General features: G+C 53.8%; 4 protein-coding genes across 4 annotated transcripts; 3 read left to right on the top strand and 1 right to left on the bottom strand.

Moving 5' to 3' along the window:
- Positions 1-4,749: 4,749 nt before the first annotated feature.
- Positions 4,750-5,951, top strand: CCOS01_09241 (2-nitropropane dioxygenase; the record flags this gene model as incomplete). Its single annotated transcript, XM_060457400.1, has 3 exons — positions 4,750-4,792; positions 4,935-5,746; positions 5,814-5,951. 3 exons carry the CDS (start codon positions 4,750-4,752, stop codon positions 5,949-5,951), a joined length of 993 nt encoding a protein of 330 aa, XP_060312100.1.
- A 1,095-nt stretch (positions 5,952-7,046) lies between these two features.
- On the top strand, positions 7,047-8,493 carry CCOS01_09240 (acetyl-CoA acetyltransferase; the record flags this gene model as incomplete). Its single annotated transcript, XM_060457399.1, has 4 exons — positions 7,047-7,053; positions 7,122-7,201; positions 7,270-7,631; positions 7,695-8,493. 4 exons carry the CDS (start codon positions 7,047-7,049, stop codon positions 8,491-8,493), a joined length of 1,248 nt encoding a protein of 415 aa, XP_060312099.1.
- Positions 8,494-8,759: 266 nt separating this feature from the next.
- Positions 8,760-8,957, top strand: CCOS01_09239 (uncharacterized protein; the record flags this gene model as incomplete). The annotated part of the gene is made up of 1 exon (XM_060457398.1): positions 8,760-8,957. The coding sequence occupies one exon, from the start codon at positions 8,760-8,762 to the stop codon at positions 8,955-8,957; it is 198 nt and encodes a 65-aa protein (XP_060312098.1).
- A 4,134-nt stretch (positions 8,958-13,091) lies between these two features.
- CCOS01_09238 (4 family polyadenylate binding protein) lies at positions 13,092-15,455 on the bottom strand (the record flags this gene model as incomplete). Its single annotated transcript, XM_060457397.1, has 2 exons — positions 13,092-13,212; positions 13,264-15,455. 2 exons carry the CDS (start codon positions 15,453-15,455, stop codon positions 13,092-13,094), a joined length of 2,313 nt encoding a protein of 770 aa, XP_060312097.1.
- Positions 15,456-17,457: the final 2,002 nt, after the last annotated feature.

Genomic DNA, 17,457 nt, shown 5'->3' with positions numbered 1-17,457 from the left:
GGCAACTACTTCTACGGTAAGGTAATTACCAGAGGTACTCGGTACTCCATACGCTGGGGGCATTCATCATAAGGCGCGGTCTCAGTGAGGAAATCGTTTGAATACTACATTACTTCGTACGGATGCGCAGCGACCCAGTTGGCTAGCAACACTAGCATCCGTACACAACAGAGCGAAGCTTTGCCGGCGGTTTTATTGTTTCGCTCTGTTTTAGTCTACGGGGCGATGCCGGTGTCCTTCCGTGGAGTTATTCTGCCCTCACCGTCTTTTATGTCTTTAAACTTTTCTTTTCACTTCAGACGGCAGTCGGAAGGGATGCTACACTATCAAAGCATTTCAGCCTTTCCGCAAGACATTCAACAGGGTTGTCTTATCGAGACACACGCACTACACACTACACTGCAAGCAGCCCGTAATGCAATGCTCATGTTGTGTAATGTTACTCAGCATGTAGGTTAGGTCCTTTGACAGAATGAGGCCGTCATCAAAGAGAGAATGGCGGGGCATCTGGTGCTCCATGCGCCCATCAGGACACGAACGAACGACTTAGAGGAAAAGCACTGAGGCAGGAACAGACAGGGAATATCTGCGCAGCCGAAAGACTAGGTTGGCCTCGGGCTTGCAGCGACTGTGCGCTGGGACTACATCCGTATCGGTATGGAGTAGCGTACGGAGTAGATGGAACCTTCACAGCAAGGGGCAGAAGGAGAAAGAAAAGAGCGAGCAGCGAGCATCATATCCATGGCATCTCGACTGCGTCGTGTACGAATAAACCTAGCAAGCCACGAACTTCAAGGTTCTCTCGGCTTGCGTGTGTCTCTCTGTCTTTCTCGTCTCCATCTTCTTGTTCTCCCGGGCATCAGGAGGAAGCGGCAGGCCACAATTGGCACCGGAAGACTTGGGGTCAACGTCGGGCAGGCGCCAGGGCAGGGTCCAGGGTTCCAGGTTCCTTCCTCTGGTAAAAAAAAAAAAAAAAAAGAGAAAAAAAGTTTCTGGCCCTGTCCCGGTCGCAAGGCCCCCGTTGTTGAACTCAAAATCGACAAAAAAATCATTTTCTTCACACTTCACACCTCAGCTTTCGTCACCGCCTTATTCCGTATCCGTACACCTAAATGCGACCTCACATCCACCACCCGACCGTTCGCGCACTCGCTAGACGGGATCCGCAGACAGTAGACCCCCTTCGGACTTTGACTTTGTTCAACATGTTTCCCTCCGTTTGTGCAACCCTCGATAGTTGACGAGGAAACATTTGAGCAAACATTCAACAGCGGACGAACATTCTATCGCGCTCCAGAATGCTCCAAAGTCCAAAGTGATGAGCAGATCGGTGCCGCCCCAATGTTTGCTCGCGGATCGGCGTTCGCCCTTGGCGGGACTATGACCAGGACCAGGAATAAGGTCAGGGGGCTCCGGCGCTCGACAGCGTGCAGACGCGACTGCAGAGTGCAGGATGTGCGGGCGAAACCAGGGTCCATCTGGTTGAAATGTTTCCTTGACCAACCCGTCGGGACCAGTTCCAACATCCCCCGGAACTACCGCAGCCCTCTTCTGCCTCCTTTGTGGCCGCGCCCCTCCCCTATCCCTTTGCCTCTGCCTCTCCCTCTTTCTCTCTTCTTACACAGCGGACGCTCTGATGTGAACCTATCGACTCGTCTGAGACGGAAACTCGCTCCAATGTCGACGCATGGACGCTGCGCGGGACTCGGGAGGGAGGGTGATCATCATCCGTGTAAGTCCATTGGAGATTGAGGACTAGCCAGCTGGAAACGGATAACACCTATGGATACAGATCTCTGCTCCAACTCTTCCTACCTACCTCAGCCCTTGCCGAAGTTATGGCAAGTCTCCGAGTGCGGCTTGGTCGGTAGTGCGCCATAGCTCCCGTGCTTCCCCATGGTTGGCAGGAAATCAATGATGAGCGGTCAGCACTGCAGCAGCAATCCGTTAGCCAGCCCCATTCAACACTGCTTATTGACTGCGTTTGGTCCCGCCGACCTGGGTGTTTGTGGCATCCCGCAAAGGAGCATGATGCCAGTATGCTCGCCGTATCTGGCAGAATCTGTCCTATAGCGTACGGAGTAAACACCGCCGCTTCACAGGAGGAATTCTCGAAGGCTTCTTCCACTCTTATCCACTGATTCGATCACCCCCGGACAAACAAGGGTGACTGCGATATTTCTTTTTCCAAACGGCTCTTCCCACCCGCCACCCGCAGACGTTCACCACCTACGTGCAGCATTGCGACCTAAGGAGACCTGTACTCGCATAGCATGGGGCTGGTCCTTCCAATGACACCGAGACGCGGAAATGGATGGCTCTGCGAGTCTCGGTGGAGTCCGCATACCCGAGCCTCCCCGACTTGTTTGCCAACTTCATCTCCAGTCCAGGTACCGATTACCAACCGATGGCCGAGGCTGGTGGCATGTTGCTGCCATACGAAATCCTCAAAGATGGCGCAACGCGGTCGATAGCCCAAACTAGCTGCTTCGGTCAATCTGTCGGGAGCATACGGTTGCTTCCTCATCCTTCGCCGCCCTGCGAGGCGCCGCCAACGCAGCAACGGCAGCTAAACCGTTTTGGATGCGGGAAGCCGGCGTCAAATGTACATCTCCCGCCCATGTCTCACCAAAGTTCGAATAGAGACATACGGAAGGAGGATGCCACATTGTTTCACAGCAAAGTTGCTGCGTAAAAAGCAGGCTTCCTCTTGATCGAGCTACGTGTCGATGTCTGGAAAGACATTTTCCTTGGCCAAGTTTGCCACATCATCTATCGGGCGGTAGTCCGGCATACGGTTGTCTCCGTGGGACCTCATTTGAGTCCACGTGGATCGTCTCCTTGCTACTACATAGATTTCATCGCCCGCCAGGATGGCCGCATGAAAGCAAGGCCTCGTCAGTGATCGCCTTCGCATGGCTAGGGAGCACGGGAGCAAGAAAGGGGTCTCTCTCAGAGTCTCGAATCGTTCGAGGCCGGTACCTGCACGTCAAAAGTTTGAAGACGACATGGTCATCTAGCGCATTGGACCTGGCGACTCGGATCAACAGTATCGTTCAGGGGAGAAATTAAGCTTGGGCCAATGGTGAACACAAAAGGTCATGGCTATCTCGAACTATTGGTCGTCAAGATGCACGAAGAAGGCGTCCAACAGTCGGGCCACGAAAGGATTCCGAATCCCGACGTAGCAAGCTCATCGAGGTCTACATTGACATTCTTAGGCACACATCAGGCGGACGAAAACGAGCGTCGATGGCGATTCCGGTAGCGTGATGATACACATTACGCCGGCCCTGCGGATAGGGAAGACGACATGCAGCGGGGAAAAGCCATGAGCAGTCCTGGTCACGGACGTGATGAGGTATCACACGAATAATCTTGTACTGCCAGACAACACCGGCAGCATGGCTCGTCACCATCTGCTTGGTGTATCACAAACCAGACGTCTCTATCTAGGAGCGTTTCTTCGTAGCCGATGAGGCCATGTGGGATTAAGCTCGATAGCCCTTGGCAGTGTTTGTCATCCGGAAAGTTTGAGGGGGGCCTGACAGTTTCGCCGACAAACGGATGTCAACCCGACACTGTCGTGTCGAAAATCTCCGGTTCCGCTGTTCCGTGTGTGTGAAGGACGTGCCGGAGTCTGTATGCCCTGTCTCGAGGTTTGCACTTGAGCTTTTACTCAGGGCAAGCTGTGTTGTCATACCCATCATCATCAATGATGGACGTCCTATTCTGCATCATGCACTCCACGTCAGACATTGTTCCTGTGATTGAACTGAGTTGCGGACGGCGACTATCAAATGCCTAATGACGTTCCTTTAGGTCGGATTCGCATCACGTAGCCTAGATGCTGTGGCACCAACGCCTCGAGGAGCCGCCAGATGAGAGAGATGGGGCGCTGTTGATATCGGGCACAAACATCCAATCGTCCTTAGGTGGTGTGCTTGCTGACCAACGGGCAGCCAGGTATCGAGATACCCGGGGTCCCAGTGTGCGGCCCTCGGATGCTTTGATTATTGACCGATGAGATTCAATATGATAGGGAGCACAGCGTCACATATTACACGCCATGGGGCTTCGTGAAAGGCTGAAGCCAGAGGAACTGAGAGGTGGAAGCGCCGTGCTACGCGTCTGTCTAGTCTGTTGGCCTGCGAAGTGTTGTTGTGCTAAGCTCCTTGATGATTCAGTATATCAAGGATGAAGATACAGTGTGCTGCGTTCTCTGTCAGAATATGAAGAAAGTGAGTGAAGCCAGGCCGGCTGGTGTCAGGGATGAAGCCTTCTGGTTACGGAAATAGTCCCGTGGACGGCGGAAAGATGGCGTCTGGCCATGTGAGAGAGGAACGGCACGAAATGGGGTCGGCCGTGTTTCCCCATGTTCGCTCTAATCGAAAAATGGCCTGGCACCTGGAAACGCGGGGGAGACGGTTGGTGGAGGCCGAGTTACCTCGGTACGTCCCCACTGTCCCAAGGTACCGATCGGGGGGGCTGAGCAGCCGTCGTCCTTTGACCGGCCAGACCGAGTCAGCCAAACTGCCGTCAGAATCACCACTCTGTCCCTTTTTATTATCACGTCTGCAATCTACACCATCTAGACTAGACGCTTTAGAAGTTTGTTATCTCCTTTTTCCTGTTGCCTCGTTCTGATTGTCGCCCTCGTCCCTCAACCTGTTTCTTCGCGTAACACAACAGTTTGTACCGAAATCGAATCGAATCGAATAGAGAAAGAAAACGCTCCGATTGCCCAACATGCCATTCGACACTGAGCTGACCCGACGGTTGGGTATCAAAGGTACGTCAGAGCAGGGCTCGCGAGAAGACGCACGACACATCACATTCGCAGGCGTCACTATGGCGCGCATCCTAACCCTTTATGCCGGGTAGAGTACCAGAGAGGACAACTCATCGCTGACACGCTCTCGTTCGCCTCACAGTACCCATCGTCCAGGGCGGCATGCAGCACGTCGGCACAGCCGACCTCGCCTCGGCCGTCTCCAACGCGGGCGCGCTGGGCATCATCACCGCCCTCATCTTCCCGACCCCCGAGGAGCTGCGCAAGGAGATCCAGCGCTGCAAGACCCTGACAAAGTACCCCTTTGCCGTCAACATCACCCTCCTTCCGGCCCTCGTGCCCCCAGACTACGCCGCCTACGCCCAGGTCGTCATCGACGAGGGCATCAAGATCGTTGAGACGGCCGGCAACTCGCCGGGCCCCGTCATCAAGCAGCTCAAGGCCGCGGGCGTTACGATCCTGCACAAGTGCACGACGATCCGCCACGCGCAGAGCGCCGTCAAGCTCGGCGTCGACTTCCTCAGCATCGACGGCTTCGAGTGCGCCGGCCACGTGGGCGAGTCGGACATTACCAACTTCATCCTCCTCTCGCGGGCGCGGCAGTCGCTGAAGGTGCCCTTCATCGCGAGCGGCGGGTTCGCGGACGGCGAAGGGCTCGCGGCGGCGCTGTGCCTGGGCGCGGTGGGCGTCAACATGGGCACGCGGTTCATGTGCACGCTGGAGGCGCCGATCCATCACAAGATCAAGGAGGAGATTGTCAAGGCGCAGGAGACGGACACGGCGCTGCTGCTTCGGCGGTGGAGAAACACAACGCGGCTGTACAAGAACAAGGTCACGGAGGAGGCGATCAAGATTGAGGAGCAGAGCACGTCGGGCGAGTTTTCCGAGATTGCGCCGCTCGTGAGCGGGAAGAGGGGCAAGGAGGTTTTCATCACGGGTGATCCGGACTATGGCGTGAGTATATCCCTTTCCTTCACGTGAGCATGGTATGAAGTATCGAGCTGACCATTTTCTGCTATAGGTTTGGACGGCCGGACAGGTTATTGGATTGATTCACGACATCCCGTCGGTCAAGGACTTGGTTCCTAGAATAGAGAAGGAGGCTGAGGCGGCGCTGAAGGCGAGGCTGGCGTTGATCAAGCCGGCGGCCAAGTTGTAGAGGAAGAGAAGCTATACAGACATTTTGTCGGAGAAGAGAGAGAGAGACATACACAGATATGTAGAACAATGACCTTGTATTATGATGAACCTATAAAGTCGCGATATCTCCATTTCCAGCTGCTTGTTTCTCCACAAGTAGCTGCATACGTAGGTTGACTCGAGGCTAGGGTTTCCATGTGGATGAAACAATTATCCTATTGGTTTGCGCTTGGGATCTTAAGGATTGACTCGCGGTGCATCTTCACATGGAAAAAAAGAAGGTTGCGGCTCAAGCCAAGCCAGCACGTGTTGCACCTGATGGACCAAGCACAAAAGAGCGGCCATCAAGCTCACCAGCCTCGCAGCGAGGTATCATAAGCCGCCAGAGGTCCCGTGACGCCCTAAGAAGGCTAAGAAAGAGAATGCGAGAGAAGAATGGTAGGAGGACGGGACGCTGATCACCTGGGCTGCCGTAAAGTGCTTGTGACGCAAGCTATTGGCGTGCCAATTCCCCGCAAGGTAAGTACCAGGGGAGGAAAAAGTACGGGGGAGGCGGGAGAACGTGGGGACCAAGGTTGCTGTCGCGGCGCACCAACAGCCAGAAACAGCACCTGCTACCGCTTCAGTGGGGAAGAAGCGAGCATGTGAAAATGGCAGCTAGGTGAGATACGGATACCTTTCCGCACCTAAGTTCTCCAGAGAAAAAGGGTGGGGTTCGGGCCCCGGAGTTTCGTAACCAATGCGGTGTGGTCGCTGGAATTTGGATGCCTCGGCCGGTTTTTTTGGTTGCTGGACCTACTGGATTGCTGCTGCAGCAGAAAGGTGAGGTGCAGCGCTGGATGACCCCCAGCTGACATCAGCCAGCTCTTTCAAGGTGTACCAAGTACCCTGCTGCTCCTTTGTCAGAGACCCGTTTTTGAGAACATCCGAGGCTCATTGTCCCATCTGAGATCCGAACCAGACATACATCTTGCCCGTCACAGTTCCCCTTACACACTTTTGTATTGATATACCTGTTCCACCTACATCTCCTCTTTTCAATCTCGTCTCTCCATCTGTTCGATCCATCTATATACCCTCTCGTTCCTATCTTCGAAGCTTCATATCTATCACAATGGGTGGTAAGTAGCAATCAACACTCTGCTCGCGGCCACTTCGCCTCTTTTACTAACCACGTCGCTCAAAACAGCCCTCGAGAGATTGACTCAGCTTGGCGGCCAGTTCTCCGCCGGCGGCAAGGACAAGATCCTCCAGAAGAACGCCGACGATGTAAGCTCCCGACCGCTCTCTATCTAGATGATTATAGAACGTGCCCGTCTAATCGTATTCCCCCGCAGGTCGTCGTCACCGCAGCACTCCGAACTCCCTTCACCAAGGGTGGCAAGGGTGGGTTCAAGGACACCCAGGCCGCCGACCTGATGGCTGGCGTCCTCAAGGCCCTCCTCGACCGGTCCAAGATCGACCCCGCCCTCGTCGAGGATATCGCCGTCGGCACCGTCCTGGCCCCCGGCGGTGGTGCCACCGAGATGCGTGCCGCTGCCCTCGTCGCCGGCTTCCCCCAGACCACTGCCGTGCGCACCCTCAACCGCCAGTGCTCTTCTGGTCTGCAGGCTTCCGTGGACATTATCAACGCGATCAAGACCGGCATGATTGAGGTCGGTATCGGCGCCGGCGTCGAGAGCATGTCAACGCAATACGGGTATGTGCCCTCCTTGGCCCTGTCTTCTCATAATCTCAGTAACTGACCCTCTGTCCCATACAGCCCCGCCGCCGTCTCCGAGTTCTCTGAGCTCCTCGAAAACACTCCCGAGGCCGCAAACTGCAAGGTCCCCATGGGCGTTCTCTCCGAGAACATGGCCCAGGACCTCGGCATCCCCCGCACCAAGCAGGACGCCTTCGCCGCCTCCTCATACGCCAAGGCCACCAAGGCCCAGGCTGAGGGTCTCTTCGACCAGGAAATCACCCCCCTCAAGGTCAAGTGGGAGGATCCCAAGTCTGGCGAGACCAAGGAGATCACCGTCGCAAAGGACGACGGCATCCGCGCCGGCGTCACCGCCGAGTCCCTGGCCAAGATCAAGCCCGCCTTCGCAAAGGACGGCGGCATCCACGCCGGTAATGCCTCTCAGGTGTCCGACGGCGCCGCCGCCGTGCTCTTCATGAAGCGCTCGACCGCCGAGCGCCTCGGCCAGCCCATCCTCGGCAAGTTCGTCTCCGCCGCCATCGTCGGCCTGCCGCCGCTGCTCATGGGCCAGGGTCCCGCTAAGGCCATTCCCGTCGCCAACGCCAAGGCCGGCATCGCGACCGAGGATGTCGACATCTACGAGATCAACGAGGCGTTCGCGTCGCAGTGCTTGTGGAGCGCCGAGCAGCTCGGCATCCCGTTCGAAAAGGTCAACCCCAAGGGCGGCGCCATCGCTTTCGGTCACCCGCTAGGCTGCACTGGCGCGAGGCAGATCTCGACGCTGCTGTACGAGCTCAAGCGGACGGGTAAGAAGATTGGCAACACGTCTATGTGTATCGGTACCGGTATGGGCATGAGCGCCGTCTGGGTTGCCGAATAAATGGGTGATGTCGCGACGGGGTCTTAAAGATTGATGATGAAACTTGTATTTTAGTTAGAGCATTTTTGGGCCTGGTTGTATATCAACAGAATGGTTCTGGATTTTAGGCGTATGAAATACAATTGACCTATGAACGTCTTGACAATCTTCGAATCATTCCTTTCTTCCTATCAAAAACACGAGAATCTTCTTCTTCACGACCAGAGTCTCATGCTCCAGCACGTAATGAAAAAAAGAGAAAAACAGTGCCTGTCAGACGTCCATCGATGCCCACCCCTCCCGCGCGCCCAAGGGCAAGACCGCGAACAGGGGACGAGATCATCACCGTTCTCTATACAAGCCCGAAGGCCCGCTCTCCTCGCGGAGGGTTCGAGAACAACCAAGAGTTCATCACTCTAGGGTATCGAGGATATCAATCATCAACCAGGGTGGGATCTGTAGCTCCTTTAGGGAACCAAGAGTAGGTCGAATACTATAGAAATGATTCTCTGAAGTATTGTCGACATGAAGAAAAAAAGAAGGAGAAAGTTCCTAAAAGCTGCAGCGGGAGGACGATATTTTATAGACTTGGGGATCGCTGGGACTGCTGGAATGGGTGGGGCTGCGTGGTGAAGAGTCTTTCTTGACGGGACGTGCCCGAGATGGATGAAATTCGAATTTTTCTTTGGGTGGGGGACGCTATGCTATTCACCGATGTAAAGGATTATGGATCTTCGAATGAGAGGTATCCATAATGAGAGATTGGAGTTTATCCATGTGTTCGGAATCTTGCCGGCTTGGGCAGCTGGAGTGTGGTTTTGAGGATGTAAATGGTGAAGGGTCTTGGTTTCCGGCTGGAGGCTGTCCTGGAGATGCTTCATATCTGAGAGTTTGAATGGCCAAGGGGAAAACGACGTCACCTGGACATTTCGGTTTCTTGCCTCTTGCGCGTCAATTACGGGCAGACATGCTGCTTAAACCAACCACAACTGTCTCTATCTCTTGTACGTTGACGTCGACTCCTGACACTGCGGCTGCTCTCGAGCGCTGACCAGACAGAAACCCTTCTTAGATTGTACTATCCACACGTATCATTATCCAATTAGGTTTCGTGGTGTAGTTGGTTATCACGTCAGTCTAACACACTGAAGGTCTCCGGTTCAAGTCCGGGCGAAATCAATCTTTTGTTTTTGGTGGCATATCTCGAACATTCTCTCCTCTATAACGATCTGGGCATGTTTTTGCCTTGTTTTCTTTGGATTGGAAGGCCGTTATATGGATCATGAAGTTCGCGCTCAGTTGCTAGCGACATGAAGTTTGTCGTTGCAGGGCAGCCACTCATTGGTTGTGTAGATACCCTCCAGCCCCTGCTGTTCCATATGACTAAGTTACCGTGGACTTTGATCCCATCTCTTTTTGTCCTTTTTGCCGGAGTAAACTTCCTGTACACTCGCGATGAAACTCAAGCTTACAATCATCCGGGAAAGCCTAAATGTCATCGCGTTGCATATGGTGTCTGCGTGTCTACACAATGTATGTAGTTGATTCGAAATCTTTCCTTTGATGCCATTCAATATCGCCTTTGATTATCACAGCTTCTCAAATGTCTGTAGCTGACTCTGAATCTTCACTGCTTTGGCGTCTAGAGCGGTAGATAAATAAGGGGCCTGGTTGATACCTTGGTACCTATCCACAACCCCGAACCTTGCCTCCTCACCAGGAACAAAATCTTTCTCTCGAAAAGAAAAAAAAAACACTGTCCATCTCAACAGCAATGCATATTGCGTACCAAGAACACCGAAGAACAAAAAAGAAGAAATATGCAAAAGAGATGGTTCTCCCCTTCCAGAATCGAACTAGAGACCTTTCGATGACAATGTAACCATTACAGTCGAACGTGATGAACCAACTACACCAAGGGGAGATTCGAGGACTGGGTCCTCGCTCGGTGGGTTGGAGGAGCAGAGCGCATAAGCTGATTAAGAAGCCTAGAGCCGGGCTGGCTGGCTGGCTGGCTGGCTGGTTGGTTCTGGTTGTGGGTGCAGATGCGGGCCCCGCACTTGACCTGCTCCATCCGGCCTGCCGACCACGTTCACGGCGAGGGGCCCGAAAAGGGTACAAGCTATCGTTGATTGTCGATACATGTGTTGTTGGTTTGGTCTAGGTGGTTCAAGATCTACAACCTTTGCAAGATTCGTGGCCCTGCTGGCTTTTTTCTTTCCATTTGTAGTGCGCTATCTGTGAAGCTTGAACTGGAGTCCTATCAATGTTGAGCTCACACTAGTTTTGTCAAGGTGGACGACACTCGATCAACTTCTGCTATTAGGATGTAGCCAAATTGAACGAGGAACATTGCCATTATCTGTAAGTTCTCTGCACATGCCATGAATGTTTCTATCCTCGCCACCATCCGCCTATCGTTCTGGTAGGGGACTTGTCCAGTGAATCAACCTGGCCTAGGAAAGCTTTACCCAAACGAGTACATCAACTCAATGTGAGGTTGAGGAATGGAGTGAAGCCTTCGACGAGCATGGGAGCTACTACTTACTGTTATTCTCAATCGTAGGCTTGACAGGTGTCCGCGGAACTCGACATAAGAAGCCTAGATCCTTGGAATGGTCAGCAACATCCAGAGTAATTAGATTAGAGTGTTCTCGCCACAAATCATTGTCTGGCCATTACGTCGCGGCTACGGACGGGCCATCTGCGAGAAGGATGTCTCACCTCATACATGATGTGAGTGAAGCTATAAGATATTTTTCTCACATCACAAGTGGCGCTTTTCAGGTACTCTATCCTAACGTCGATATGAAAATCCGTCGTCTACTTCCTTCAAGTTGAGATGACTTCCCAGCCGTGAACACAGAATTTTCCGTATAGGTTCCAGTTCCTGTCTGCCTTTTTTGAAATTTGTCACCCCGCAATATTCTTAAAGCTAGGTCAGGAAGGAGGACATCACAGGCTGAGAATGTCGACGTGCAAATCCAGATGGCGATTGCCAATTTTCATCAGACTACGCAGACGGATAGCCTGTATACTTCGTCTACTCAAGGTCTAGGGACTGTGCCCCCCTTCTTCCCACAACAGGGCTTCTATCCCAGCTCAGGTCAACGACTCTCGGCCTTGACCCTCAAAGACAGCTTGGCTTGGATACGATGTTAAGGCTAGTGCCCTACCGAGATTTCTTCGTCTGAGTCCATATCGCGAGATGCCAACTCTGACGCTTTCATCCAAGTACGACCATCCATCCAAGACTATCGCAGGTGTATTCAACAGTGACCAGGCTTATGTGATGGGAAGTTACAAGAGATTGAGAAGGGAAACATCCAAAATAAAGTTACGTAGCAGGAAATAGCTGCCATGCTTGCTAATCACTCTTCCCATATACTTGGGAGCGAAAGCCACCCACTAGCTGCTGTCACCTAAAAGCCGGCATTGGAAGACTGGCAAAGCATCATCACTAGCAGCTCCTTACGCGATACACTACTCTGCAGGCTTGGCCAGGCCAACCTTTCCTAGTAGTCGACGATGACAAGATATCTCAGGAGCCCTCACACTGCACCTAGCCGTGATTCTTGAAAGTTGGTCATGTCAACAGCCTATTTCTTGAACACAACATTGACGTGAACGTTGGACCCTGGTTTATCTTGCGTTTCAACATGTCAAGATGCAAGTTCAACCCCAGTGACGTTTCGCCTCGACGTGTTCCAAGTATTCTTATAGCAATCTTTGCGCTGCACTCTCCCCTTCGCCGTTGTCGACATAGGATGGCTTCCGCCCACCCTCATAGCTTATGGCCTCCTGAGTACTCGAGAAATGAGGTCCTAATTCTCAGTCATATTTTCCCAGACGAAGCCCGGCAAAACCGAGTGAGCATCACCTCAAGTTTGACACTCGTGTTGGATCCGTCAGGCTCAAGGGGACGCCTCCATCATTACCTAAGGCTGTCATTACGGGCAACCGAACAATCTTCTCATTCCAAAAGTGGACTAATCAGAGAAAGATCCACTCATGCACACTAAGACATCTTCACAGTATAGGGACGCCGAGTATTTTTGAACTTTCTATTAGGAGATACTTCATACCTCCTCAAAACCACCATCTGCCTGTTTGCCTGAAGAAACGAGTACCGTTCTGTGTGGGGTATTGGTGCCATCGCAAACGAGCGAAGCCAGGCAGCTCGTGCGACTCAAACATACAACCGTAAAACGCCTTCCTGGAGAACCATACTGGGTGGCAAATGACGCATCCCACCGAGCCTTCCTGGCAGATCAAGAGAACAGGAGCCACCCAAGGGAGGGATGAGCCGCCAATCTCTCTGCCTACGAAAGCAGTAGAGAAATCTATCCACACATGCAGGCCCCGAAGGATTTGACGACAGGCCCCAGAAAGAGCTGCCGTCATAGCAAAGCATGTCGTGAAGATCCCTCTGGCGTGAAAAAATGCAGTCGATTATGCCGCCTCATTCCAAATAACTTTTCCCAATCCGTGTTGAGCAATGACCTCATGAGCGTTGTCGTTGAATGCTCACTGGTCGTAGAAAGGATGCCCAATAACAAGGGGTATGATGACATAAGGAAATCATGCTCATGACGTTGCGTGAATGTGGAGGAGATGGCTTAGGCCTTAGTCTCCTCGGTCTTCTTCTCGCCCTCCTCGCCACCCTGGGCCTTGATGTACTCCTCGTAGACGCCAAGGGCCTCGTCGACCTTGGCCTTGAGAGCAGACTCCTCCTCGATGCTGCGAAATGTTAGTGAGAGATCAGTGTACGTAGGGGTTGTTTCAACTTACAGGTTAACAAGCTCAGCGTTGTCCATCTCGAGAAGCATACCGGTGATCTTTCCGGCAAGCTCAGGCTGGATAGCCTGGATCTTGGGGAAGATGACCTCACCGAGAATCTGCTTCTGCTGGCCGGGGTTACCGCCAGCGGCAGCAAGCTGCTGCTGGATGAGGCTGCCGCTGTTGAGCTCCTGAGCAGGGGCTCCACGGCCACCCTGGGGGAAGGGAGCGTTGCGGGGAGCGTTGGGGTTGGCACCACGGCCGGCGCCGGGCTGGTTACCACCCTGGCGAGCGTTGGGAGGGAAGCCGGGCATGCCGGGGCCGCCGGGGATGGGCATTCCTTGGGGGACGGGACCACGGCCGCCCTGGGGACCGCCGCGACCGCCGCCCATGGTAGCCTGCTGCACCTGCTGGATGGCAGCCATGAATTGCGGGTTACCAGGCTGAGGGTAGGCACCTCCGGGAGGGAAGGAGCCGGGCATGCCGTAGACAGGGGGCATCTGCTGGGGAACACCACGTCCGCCCTGCTGGGGGTATCCTCCAGGGAACTGGCCCGGACGGCCACCCTGAACGGGAGGCATGGCCATGCCGCCCTGAGGGAAGGGCATGCCGCGACCACCCTGGGGGAAGACGGGTTGCTGGCCCGCGGCGTAGAAGACGGGGGGCTGCATGTACTGCTGGGGCATACCGGCGGCGGCGGCGGCTTGCTGCATGCGGAGTTGGTTGCGAGCCTGGATGCTAGCCTCAAGCTGGCTCTTGCGAACATCCTTGCGCTGAGCAAGAGCGACGTACAAAGGCTTGCCGTTGACCATGCGCTGGTTCATCTCGGCAACGGCCTTGGTTGCGTCGTCGGGGTTGCTGAAGCAGACGAAGCCGAAGCCCTTGGACTTACCATGGGGCTTCTTGTCCGACTTCTTCTCGCTCTTCTTCTCGCCGTCCTCCTTCTCCTCGGTCTTCTCGGCCTCTTCCTTCTCCTCGGCCTTGACCTCCTCCTTCTTGTTCTCCTTGTCCGCCTCCTCGGAAGAACCCTCATCCTCGTTGCCAGAGTCGGTAGCGTTGTCGCGCATCACCTTGGCAGAGGTAATGGGGCCAAAATCGGCGAACAGCTGGCGAAGCTTCTCGTCGTCAACCTCGTCGTCGAGGTTCTTGATGTACAGATTGACACCCTGGTACTTGTTGGCCTTCTCCATGCGAGCAGCCTCGTAAGACTTGCGGAGCTCCTCCTCACGCTCGTGCTTCTTCTGCGCTCTGCCGACGTACAGGTCCTGTCCCTTGAAGTCCTTACCGTTGAGGTCGTCGACAGCCTTGGAAGCAGCCTCGTGAGTAGTGAAGTTAACAAAGCCAAAGCCGCGGCTCTTGCCCTCCTGGTCGCGGGCAAGCGAGGAAGAGGTGACGTCGCCAAAGGCGGCGAAAAGGTCGCGGAACTCATCGTCGGTGACCTCGGTGGCGATGTTCTTGACGTAGATGTTGGTGAAGTTCGCCTTCATCTCCTCGAACTTGCTCTGGCGGTCCTTCTTGGGGATGTGGTGGCCGACGTAAACCTTCTTCTCGTTGAGAAGCATGCCGTTAACGTGCTTGATAGCCTGAGAAGCAGCCTCGTCGGTCTCGTAGTGAACGAAACCGTAGCCCTTGGAGTTGCCGTTCTCATCCTGGGCGACCTTGCAGCTCAAGATGTTACCGAAAGCGGCAAAGGTGTCGTGGAGAGCCTTGTTGTCGATGGCAACATCGAGGTTCTTGATGAAGACGTTGCCCTGGCCAGTCTTGCGCAGAGCAGGGTCACGCTGGGACCACATGATGCGGCAGGGGCGGCCCTTGATGAGGGTGTAGTTGAGCTCCTCGAGAGCCTTCTCGCCATCGGAGGTAGTGTTGTAGTTCACGTAGGCGTAGCCGAGAGAGCGGCGGGTAACCGCATCACGGCAGACACGAATGGAAGCGACAGAACCAATCTGGGAGAAGAGTTCGAAAAGCATGGCCTCGGTAACAGAGGGATCGAGCTCGCCAACGTAGAGGGAGGCGGAGGCCTGGGGGTGAGGCGCAGCGGAGCTGGGGGTAGGGCCCGCGGTGTCGGCATTGTCGCCCTGAGCGGCAGACTCAACATTGGTGTTGATGGCGGGGGCAGCCTTGGAGTCAGAGCCGTTGAGGGAAGCGTTGCCCAGGTCGTTGGCGAGCTGGTCGACAGCGCCGTTGTTGGGAGCGGAAGCCATTGTATCGGTAGTAGAATTGACTAGGGGAAAAGATACTGCAACACCGAGTGGACGTTAGAGGCAGGTTGAGATGACGGAGGAATGAGCCCGCGACTTGGAAGGCGGGGTAGCAATTTGCGAGCCGCACACTTTGGTGGAAGTCGACGGTGAGGTGGGAGAAGGGGGGATGTGAGGGGATACAGCACATACCAAGTCAAAAAATCTGACGATCGGTCGTTGGACGAGACCGAGACGATGTGGTCGGAGGGGATAAGAGTAAGAAGAGGAGAAGGCGAGCCTTGTATCGTCGAATGAGGTTATGGCGATGTGTGACGTTTGACCGACACACACGAGGGGCACTTGTTGCGAGGTTGACGGGCAGGTGCGGAGGTAAAAGCAAGAAAAGAGGCTCGGTGAACGATTCCTCTAGAATTTTCTTGCGATTGAGGAGGGGAATTCCGTTATGGAAGTTGGGAGTTTTTGATGGGGGATTTTCAAGTTTTTTTTTGAAGTTTTTTCTGATGGAAAAAGTGAGCGAGACAGAGAACAAGTACGAAGACGTACTCCTTGCCAGACCCTCTTTAGATGTGAAGGGGGTTGTTGATAGGGTTTGGTGTGGTTGGTAACGGAGAAAAGAAGAAGAGAGGAGAGATTTTTCAATGAATGTGGCTTTCGCGGGATGATTTTTTTTTTTACTGGATCTGCCTACCTGCAGTGGAGGGTGGTGCCTTCCCACCACTCGATTTTGGCGCTCCTGCTCCTCATGCTGTGTGTCCCTCCTCGCCTTCCAGATTTTGTCGAGGGGAGGGGCAGCCCGCGCCAGGAGCAGGGCATGTGCCAGCAAGGTGGGGTACAAGCGGTTCAAGTCCTGGTCATTCGGTCACTATCGTAAATAGTAGTAGGAGCTCACTGATAACAGATAGGAACATCAGGCCAGCGTCGACACAAGTACGAGCGTTGAGGTAGCTGGTTTAGTGGAGAAACGTCAGAAATTTATGCGACCATTTCCGATTCAACGGCGAACCCTGTGACGAAAATACAAACAAAAAAAGAAGATTGCCGATCTGGAGGTGTCTGGAGCACCTTTTTGGTAGAAACAAACAGGTTCAGGCATAGTAAGGAGGAGTAATGCGACATGCTACCTTGACTGACAGCCAGTCACGGCAGACAGAATCGATGAGAATGTCACACTTGGCTGGCCTTCTCTCTTTCTGCGGTGTGCGACAAAACAACGTCAGGGACATTGCTCATTTCCAAAAAAGCAAGGGCGATTTCGCACCAAGAGCCGTGGCTGGGAACGTGGTACCTAAACGCGCTTGTCTGTGCCACAATTGCCCACGAAGAAAGCCGGCACTTCAATCAAATCGTTAGCTGCCGCCTTAGACACGAATCTGAGGGCCCGAAACTGAAGCACCTTAATAATGTTGAAGCCCAAGACACGCGAGACGGCTTGAAGCACTCAGCCTCTCGCCCTCAGGCTCGAATGGAACTACCAACATGCGGGCGCCGGGTTTCTTCTGCATATCTATACCAGTATAGCCCCAGAGCCTGTTAACCGCGGCCCATCTCCTCCTGGCTAATGCTTGGGGGTCTATCAAGAGAACAGACGATTATCAGAGCCCGGATGAATGCTCGTGCAACATGTTTGTAGTTTTGTATAGAGGTATTCATGCGCGTAGAGTCCGTTGGGATTATCTTGATTTGAGAAGAGTCTACCACCATACCTCTCCTGCAGTTTTTTCTGAGCATTGAACATCTTGGATGCTTTTCACACGACTCTTCAACCTTTCGACAGCAGTGTACCTTCCTCATCCGGGTTCACCTGGGCTGGCATCTTCACCGACATTTGCGCGAGTAAAGAGACGGCAATCCGAGTCAGCCGTGTCTTGAAAGCATAACACGGCCATGATAGACTTCCATCTGCTGCGACAGCCGTATGTTGATGCTACTGATTTTTAACAACTGTCTTGCCTTGTGTTGTGACCTTTCATCATCGGGCTCATCCATCTTTAAAGATGTCATC

This window comes from Colletotrichum costaricense (assembly GCF_030867565.1).
Source record: "Colletotrichum costaricense strain IMI 309622 chromosome Unknown Scaffold_9.1, whole genome shotgun sequence".
NCBI lineage: Eukaryota > Fungi > Ascomycota > Sordariomycetes > Glomerellales > Glomerellaceae > Colletotrichum > Colletotrichum costaricense.
This window is presented reverse-complemented; position numbering and strand designations above follow the sequence as displayed.